Source organism: Ipomoea triloba, chromosome 1 (genome assembly GCF_003576645.1).
Source record: "Ipomoea triloba cultivar NCNSP0323 chromosome 1, ASM357664v1".
NCBI lineage: Eukaryota > Viridiplantae > Streptophyta > Magnoliopsida > Solanales > Convolvulaceae > Ipomoea > Ipomoea triloba.
The window spans coordinates 1,186,067-1,195,366 of NC_044916.1; the positions used below are offsets into that span (position 1 = coordinate 1,186,067).

Sequence of the window (9,300 nt, forward strand, 5' to 3'; positions counted from 1 at the left end):
CCCGGGTATGCTGATGCTCAATTGCCTGATCACGTTTGTCTGTTGAGGCGTTCCTTATATGGCTTAAAGCAAGCTCCACGAGCTTGGTTTAATCGGCTGCATACTTTTTTACTCTCTGTTGGGTTTATAGCTTCAAAGACTGATGTGTCATTATTCTATTACTCTCGTGGTTCTGCATGTGTGTATCTTTTAGTATATGTTGATGACATTTTGGTAATGGGGACTGATGAGCTACTAGTGTCTGATTTACTCTCTAAACTGTCTAATGCTTTCAAAATTAGAGATCTTGGTGAACCTGGTTTCTTTCTTGGAATTGAGCTAGTCAAAACTAGCAATGGTGTTATTCTTTCTCAGCAGCGGTACATGTCAGACATCTTGAAACGAGCTGGAATGACTGATTGTAAACCTCTCGCCACTCCTATTTCTACATCGAAAACTCCATTGCTTAATTCAGATTCATATGAAGATCCAACGAAATACAGGAGTTTGGCTGGTGCTCTCCAGTATCTCACAATTACACGACCAGACTTATCCTTTGCGGTCAATCAACTGTGTCAACATATGCATGCTCCAACATTATCTCATTGGGAGCAGCTAAAACGAGTGCTCAGTTATGTCAAAGGCACCCTCTCATTCGGCTTGCGTGTAACTCAGTATGTCAAAGGCACCCTCTCATTCGGCTTGCGTGTAACTCAGTCTGTCAAAGGCACCCTCTCATTCGGCTTGCGTGTAACTCAGTCAAACAAAGGCACCCTCTCATTCGGCTTGCGTGTAACTCAGTCAAATAAAGGCACCCTCTCATTCGGCTTGCGTGTAACTCAGTCAAATTCTAGAGAGCTTCATGCTTTCTCTGATTCTGACTGGGCTGGTTGTCCTGAGGACCTTTAAATCTACTAATGGGTATGCAGTGTTTCTTGGCACCAATCTTATCTCTTGGGTGTGCAAGAAACAGAAGACAGTTGCAAGATCATCCACGGAAGCTGAGTATAAAGCCTTGGCTGATGTTTGTGCTGAGGTCATATGGATCATGTCCTTGCTGCGTGAGATCAAAATTGATGGTATCCTTACTCCCAAATTATGGTGTGACAATCTTGGTGCTACTTATATGTGTGCGAATCCAATTTTTCATGCAAGAACTAAGCACGTGGAGATTGACTACCACTTTGTTAGAGATAGGGTTGCCAATGGAGATATTCAGGTTAACTTTATTTCCACAAAAGATCAATTAGCTGATATCTTTACAAAAGCTTTGCCTAGTCCTAGATTTTCTTTTCTCAGGGACAAGCTTCAGGTTAGTAGTTTACCCTGCGCTTGAGGGGGAGTATTAGGACTCTCTGAGTTTGAGTCACGTTAGGACTAGCTATCCTACTCTACCTGAGACTCCCCTAGTATATATATCTCCTATTTCTCATCATTGTAATTGTTCAATTGAATCAATACAATATTCAGTTCTCATCTTGATAACATAATGTTAGATTCGATTCTGTGAGTCACTAGTACAAAAAAGGTCATAGGCTACACCTGTAAAAGTGTTTTCGCTACACCTCTAACGGTGTAGCCTATGGCACGCTAAAAGGTAAGTCTTTCCGCGGCACCCGTAACGGGTGCCGCGGAAAGAATTTAATTTTCTTTTTTTTTTTAAATAAATACTTTCCGCGGCACCTGTAGCTTAGCAGGTGCCGCGGAAAGTTGTAAAATAATAATAAATAAATATTTTCCGTGGCACCAGTTCCGATACAGGTGCCGCAGAAAGCCTTTTTTTATTATTTATTTAATACTTTACGCGGCACGTGCCGCGTAAACCTTTTTTTTTAATATATAATTTAAATTACAAATAATCTAATTTTTTGTATTAAAAACCTGCTCAGAATTTTCCAAATCATCCACCTCAACATCAAAATTTATAAACCTATATCTATTTTCTATTCACAAATATATATTTTCAAACTAATACATACATGACTAATGTCAAATTAATAACCAACACAAATAACAATTTTCAAACACATATTTAATTTTAAACCAACACATACTATTTAAAACCAACACAAACATTACCATCCACCAACACATTGAAACATCACCACAATTCACAATATCTTTCACAATTAATAATAAAAAACAACATGCATCACAATATAACAATAGAGATAATCATGTTTATAAAACGAAATAAAGTCTAAACGCACTCTTCTAGAAAATATTTTGCCCACAACTCTCGAACTTCTTCTATTTCATTCATTGAGTATGTGGTATCTTTCAATGCCTACAAAACAAATTAATTAGGGTTATTAGTCAACATATTAATTTATAAATTATAGTTTAACTATACATATATATATAGCTCTATTTAAATTTCTTACCGTATCTAAACGATCAAGCATTGAACACTTGGTAACGATATCATACATGAATCGCATTGTGTAGTATCCACATTCAAAACCTCCGAGTTGTTGTGGGCACTACAAATTATAGATATATATTACTTCATGTTAATATATAGCATATCACTTAAAACCATAAGAAAACACTAAGGTTAGTATCATATATATATACTAAATCTTTAATTTTAACTTTATACCTTGCATTCCTTCCAAGTCATACTTCTAACACCCCGTCCATTTGTTGGAACGGATCGAAATGCCCTATATTAATAATATAATAAACACTTATATCAATTTATAAATAACATAATAACATTTGATATACATATATTAATAATAAAGTTTTTACTTACATATTCATACTAGGTTTGACTTCAAGAGTGCGCCCACATTTCAAAGGATCAAATACATACACCGTTTTTAAGTTGGTGCAAATCACGATCAACAACCAATGATTCCTACATTTACAAATATATTATAAAACACTTCAAATAAAGTTATTGAGTTATAGAAAATAGTATAATAAACAACTTACTCTTGATGATACGGTGCCAATATGAATTGTTGATCTTTATGTGTGTCCATAACATGAATCAAATATGATGTAACAGTTTCAGGATTTTTGTTGACCATATCCGCTGAAATTTGTGTTGGACATGCAAACCCAATCGATGCTACTCCAAACTGCTTACACAGACTATTCAAAAACCTGAAAAATAACAAATCAACCAATTTCAATAAGCATAAATAACAAATGTATATAAAACAAATGAATAATTTAAAACTTACATCATAAACACTTGTATAACCGAGACATCTAACCAATTCATTGTTAGCAAATCCTTGATGTCCTCTAACATCACAAAAACACCATTGACATTTCCATGATGGAAGACTGTCGGGTCCAAATCCACATCAAGGTATTCCTTGTCACCAGAAAATGATGTCAAGGTCTTGACTAGCCGCTTGCAGTTTTTCCCCAAAAGCATAAACACATTTTCACCTACAATTGGGCCAAGTCTACGAGTAGCAGAAGCAGATAGATCAACACTTGGGTCTCTTATGGGCTTATTTTGTCTTGGTGACCTTATTTTGACATTTGCCTACCAATATAAAATTGTAATTATACTAATATTTAAAACATATCAATTGAATGCATAAAATTGTAATTATACTAATATTTAACTGAATTAATAACTAATATAAGAATGCATACCTCGTCCAACAGAACTAAATGAATAAGCCATTGTGTGTAAGTACCAACAACATCATTCAAAGTCTTATACTGCAACACTGGCACGGGGAGAGGACAATCCTCTGCACCAATAACCACTTCATCTGCCATGACTTTGACATGGTTAGGTAACACCGGCTGATTATGCACTGTGGTCTCAGCTGTAGTTGGGTAAGCCGTACCCTGTGCAACCACAAACATCTTGCCATCGAGACCACATTGTGCAAGGTAACACTTTTTTTTGCTCTATTGTTAAAAATATAAAATATATATATATGTTAGGTTTAAATTTAAAAGAAAATAATAGTTTGAAATTGAAATAATTTTTAATATTACCTTAATTGTGGTTACTGGATATGCATCAACCGAATGACAGCTGCTTCGGGTCGGAGGTATATCACAAGGCACAAAAACACTTTGAGGAGTGTCAGCTGAAACTCCTTGTGGACATTGGCTTGAGCTTGACATGTTCTTCATCTATATATTGAGTTTCTGAGTGAGCATGTCAATCTTGGGTTGCATCTCTAACAATGTAGCTTGCCTACACTGTTCCAACAACGTCTTTACCTCAGGAGTAGGCGTAACTCCACCCGATGTGTGCTGTTTCTGCTCTGGTTTACCAAAAACTTGTCTGATACTCGAGTATGAACCAATTCCTCTCACAGTATCATGGCCACGTTTTTCCTCTGATGTACCAAGAGCCGATGTCAGTATGTCATCATATTTGTTCGGTTGAAATGTGCCTTGACTAACTTCATCACATTTTTCTATCTGTTTCAACCAATAAAATAAAACCAAGTATTAGTATTTTTATGAATCTTATATATTCTTATAACAAATTATATTTAAATAATACTTACAATTTTATGAAACACCTCCTCTGTACTCTCATTCGGAATGTAATAACTTCCTTCTTCTGACTTTTAAGTCTTGCGCGTACCCAATCATAACTGTGATCACTGGACAGTAATGATGAGCTAACAGAAGCACAAGAGGATTGTGAAGATAGAGGGTCTGCTATCATCCACTCCGATCGTTTGCCCACATATCCAGCAGAACCCAAGAAGTGTGGATGCTTATTGCATTCCTGCCTTTCCTTTGCTTTTTTACTCCGCTCCTATAATTTAAATGATATGTTAGTATTAATAAAACACTTGAATTACAATTAATAAACTACTTATAATAAAATGAAATAAACATACCTGGAACTCCTCACTCNATGAATAATTTAAAACTTACATCATAAACACTTGTATAACCGAGACATCTAACCAATTCATTGTTAGCAAATCCTTGATGTCCTCTAACATCACAAAAACACCATTGACATTTCCATGATGGAAGACTGTCGGGTCCAAATCCACATCAAGGTATTCCTTGTCACCAGAAAATGATGTCAAGGTCTTGACTAGCCGCTTGCAGTTTTTCCCCAAAAGCATAAACACATTTTCACCTACAATTGGGCCAAGTCTACGAGTAGCAGAAGCAGATAGATCAACACTTGGGTCTCTTATGGGCTTATTTTGTCTTGGTGACCTTATTTTGACATTTGCCTACCAATATAAAATTGTAATTATACTAATATTTAAAACATATCAATTGAATGCATAAAATTGTAATTATACTAATATTTAACTGAATTAATAACTAATATAAGAATGCATACCTCGTCCAACAGAACTAAATGAATAAGCCATTGTGTGTAAGTACCAACAACATCATTCAAAGTCTTATACTGCAACACTGGCACGGGGAGAGGACAATCCTCTGCACCAATAACCACTTCATCTGCCATGACTTTGACATGGTTAGGTAACACCGGCTGATTATGCACTGTGGTCTCAGCTGTAGTTGGGTAAGCCGTACCCTGTGCAACCACAAACATCTTGCCATCGAGACCACATTGTGCAAGGTAACACTTTTTTTTGCTCTATTGTTAAAAATATAAAATATATATATATGTTAGGTTTAAATTTAAAAGAAAATAATAGTTTGAAATTGAAATAATTTTTAATATTACCTTAATTGTGGTTACTGGATATGCATCAACCGAATGACAGCTGCTTCGGGTCGGAGGTATATCACAAGGCACAAAAACACTTTGAGGAGTGTCAGCTGAAACTCCTTGTGGACATTGGCTTGAGCTTGACATGTTCTTCATCTATATATTGAGTTTCTGAGTGAGCATGTCAATCTTGGGTTGCATCTCTAACAATGTAGCTTGCCTACACTGTTCCAACAACGTCTTTACCTCAGGAGTAGGCGTAACTCCACCCGATGTGTGCTGTTTCTGCTCTGGTTTACCAAAAACTTGTCTGATACTCGAGTATGAACCAATTCCTCTCACAGTATCATGGCCACGTTTTTCCTCTGATGTACCAAGAGCCGATGTCAGTATGTCATCATATTTGTTCGGTTGAAATGTGCCTTGACTAACTTCATCACATTTTTCTATCTGTTTCAACCAATAAAATAAAACCAAGTATTAGTATTTTTATGAATCTTATATATTCTTATAACAAATTATATTTAAATAATACTTACAATTTTATGAAACACCTCCTCTGTACTCTCATTCGGAATGTAATAACTTCCTTCTTCTGACTTTTAAGTCTTGCGCGTACCCAATCATAACTGTGATCACTGGACAGTAATGATGAGCTAACAGAAGCACAAGAGGATTGTGAAGATAGAGGGTCTGCTATCATCCACTCCGATCGTTTGCCCACATATCCAGCAGAACCCAAGAAGTGTGGATGCTTATTGCATTCCTGCCTTTCCTTTGCTTTTTTACTCCGCTCCTATAATTTAAATGATATGTTAGTATTAATAAAACACTTGAATTACAATTAATAAACTACTTATAATAAAATGAAATAAACATACCTGGAACTCCTAACTACTTATAATAAAATGAAATAAACATACCTGGAACTCCTCACTACTTATAATAAAATGAAATAAACATACCTGGAACTCCTCACTCTGGCGATGTGCAACAAACTGTGCCCCCTGGAACTCCTCACTCTGGCGATGTGCAACAAACTGTGCCCATTGAGCTTCACTCATGTAATCATAGAGTTGAACGGGAGATTCATAGAGGTGGTGTTTTCTGTCAAGATGCTCACGCTTCAACCTACTTTTGAGCATTATCAAACAAACATCTAAACTCAAGAGGCATTTCACTAAAATCTCCCTGCACATCACGCATCATTTCATCTATTCGGTCATTAATTTCATCATCCTCATCATTGCTAACATGAGTTTCATTATTCTCCTCGTTATCTGCCTGAGTTTGACTATTTGCTTGATTCTCACTCTCTACATGAGTTTCACTCTTACTAACACTTATACTAGGAGGTAAGCTTTCACCATGCCATATCCATTGATTGTACCCTTCCTTAAAGCCACGACGTATCAAATGGTCCTTCACTACGTCAGAATTACGATATCTTCTCAAATTTTTACAATCACAGCACGGGCACGATATAAAATCCTCCGCCTTTTTGCTTTTATTTTTTTCAGCATATTGTATGAACTCTTGAACCCCTTGTATATATTTGACTGTTTTGCGTTTCTCATGTATCCAACTCCGATCCATATCTGTCAATTGACAATACTATGAAGATCAGATATGGATACTTGATTATGGATGCATTTAGAAACGATATATACCTAGTTTATAACTAACTAATTCAAATCAATCTAATTCATCAAAATACTTAACTAACTAATTCAAATCAATCTAATTCATCAAAATACTTAACTAACTAATTCAAATCAATCTAATTCATCAAAATACTTAACTCATCAAATTCAATCTAGCTAATTCATCAAATTATTAATATCTCTAAATACCTATTTAATCAAGTACATACATAACTACTAATTTCACAAAATATATTGTACAATCATATATAAATGTAAATTAAATTTTACATTCAAGTAGCTCTATCTCTCTCAAAAATAATAATATTGATAGTTATTTTGTTAATTAATACTAATTTACGTAATATACTTAGAAATAACATTATTTTAAATTGTTTGACAACAAACAATTTATTTTCACAAATTTTTTTAAAATTCAAAATAAATATAGCACAATAATAACAACAAATTCAAAATAAATTTGTCAACATAGTTTAAGATTATTAAATATTAATTATTTTTGTCAACATAATTTAAAATTATTAACTATTAATTAATTTTGTCATTCACAATAATAACAAAATTCAAAAATTCACAATATATATTCAAAATAGTTCAAATTTCAAATAAAGAAACAAATAACATATAATAAATAAATAAATAAATAGATAAATGAAACATATATAATAAATAAATAAAGAAATATTGTCACAAAAAAAAAAAACTTACCGATCGGAGCCGGACCGGAGAAGAGGAGCGTCGGCGGAGGAAGACCGACGGCGATGGAGGACAACCCGACGGCAGAGCGGTGTAAGCGACGGCGACTATGGAGTTGCGGTTTCGGAGGCAATGGCGATGCGGAGCTGGTAGCGACGGCGACTATGGAGGAGGACGGTGGCGACGGCGCTTCTGGTGCGGTATGGTGACGACGGTTGGAGCTGCTGCGGCGTGGATCTGCGGTGTTTTTTTGGAGCTGCGGCGTGGGTACTGTGGAGACCTAGCGTCGTTCCAAATCTACATAGCGACTCTTTTGTCGTTTTGTGGGCCGGTTTTTCGCGGCACCGGTACCTAGCAGTGCCACCTAAAGTGAAATAATAAAATAATATTTTACTTTACGCGGCACTGATCTCTTTGGGTGCTGCGTAAAGTTTGGGATCCATCGAATACACTACACCTGTTTAAACCGGCGTAGTGTAAAGTGTAGCTTATATGGTCAATTTTGTACTAGTGAGTGGTTACCCAATATAGAGATCAATAAAGATAATAAAGAGGAAGACGTAGAGAACTGAAGAATTAAAACAAACACAGGATAAACCACAGGTGTCGCGTAAAGTGAAATAATAAAATAGTATTTTACTTTACGCGACACCTGATCTCTTTGGGTGCTGCGTAAAGTTTGAGATCCATCGAATACACTACACCTGTTTAAATCGGCGTAATGTAAAGTGTAGCTTATATGGTCAATTTTGTACTAGTGAGTGGTTACCCAATATAGAGATCAATAAAGATAATAGAGAGGAAGACGTAGAGAACTGAAGAATTAAAACAAACACAGGATAATATTTTATCCTTATTTCTTCAGATTTATTTAGGATTTACACAACCCCATACCAGCTCGGATTTGTTGCATGTTTATTCTTACACGTAGAACGTTGTCAAAGTGGCAACGTTGCATAGCTACCATGCAACCTCATAACCGGCGCTTTTCAGTGTTACATTACACATCGGTAGGTTTGATGACAAAAACGAAGGGAGAATTGGAGAGAGCCAAACGCGTGGTCCTCAACATGGGGTCGTGGAATCTGCCGACGTTGTAGCATTTGTCGGAGCCGAACTGACAGTAAGTGAGTTTGTAGAAGTTAAGGTTGGCATCCACCACCTCAATCTTGAACTGGTTGCTATTGTCGGAGACAAACTCGCCGGCTTTCAGGAAATACTGCCCGGACGCGCTGTCGTGCTGGATTCCCCAGTTCACGTTGTTTACGCAGAGCTTGTTGGTGGCGATGTTGAACCGGAAAGTCTGGTACGTCGACG

The 9,300-nt window shown here is 36.1% G+C and overlaps 3 protein-coding genes across 3 annotated transcripts; all 3 read right to left on the minus strand.

The window, feature by feature from the left end:
- Positions 1-2,032: 2,032 nt before the first annotated feature.
- LOC116001722 lies at positions 2,033-4,836 on the minus strand. Its single transcript, XM_031241646.1, has 10 exons — positions 4,821-4,836; positions 4,479-4,735; positions 3,955-4,389; positions 3,601-3,864; positions 3,174-3,487; positions 2,920-3,093; positions 2,738-2,842; positions 2,582-2,645; positions 2,364-2,462; positions 2,033-2,266 (listed from the first exon to the last, which is right to left on the minus strand). Exons 3-10 carry the CDS (start codon positions 4,093-4,095, stop codon positions 2,180-2,182), a joined length of 1,248 nt encoding a protein of 415 aa, XP_031097506.1. The 5' UTR covers positions 4,096-4,389; positions 4,479-4,735; positions 4,821-4,836; the 3' UTR covers positions 2,033-2,179.
- Positions 4,096-6,624, minus strand: LOC116030504. Its single transcript, XM_031272767.1, has 7 exons — positions 6,589-6,624; positions 6,163-6,419; positions 5,639-6,073; positions 5,285-5,548; positions 4,878-5,171; positions 4,559-4,735; positions 4,096-4,389 (listed from the first exon to the last, which is right to left on the minus strand). Exons 3-7 carry the CDS (start codon positions 5,777-5,779, stop codon positions 4,096-4,098), a joined length of 1,170 nt encoding a protein of 389 aa, XP_031128627.1. The 5' UTR covers positions 5,780-6,073; positions 6,163-6,419; positions 6,589-6,624.
- An 18-nt stretch (positions 6,625-6,642) lies between these two features.
- LOC116019247 lies at positions 6,643-8,252 on the minus strand. Its single transcript, XM_031259399.1, has 2 exons — positions 7,996-8,252; positions 6,643-7,221 (listed from the first exon to the last, which is right to left on the minus strand). The coding sequence occupies exon 2, from the start codon at positions 7,217-7,219 to the stop codon at positions 6,755-6,757; it is 465 nt and encodes a 154-aa protein (XP_031115259.1). The 5' UTR covers positions 7,220-7,221; positions 7,996-8,252; the 3' UTR covers positions 6,643-6,754.
- Positions 8,253-9,300: the final 1,048 nt, after the last annotated feature.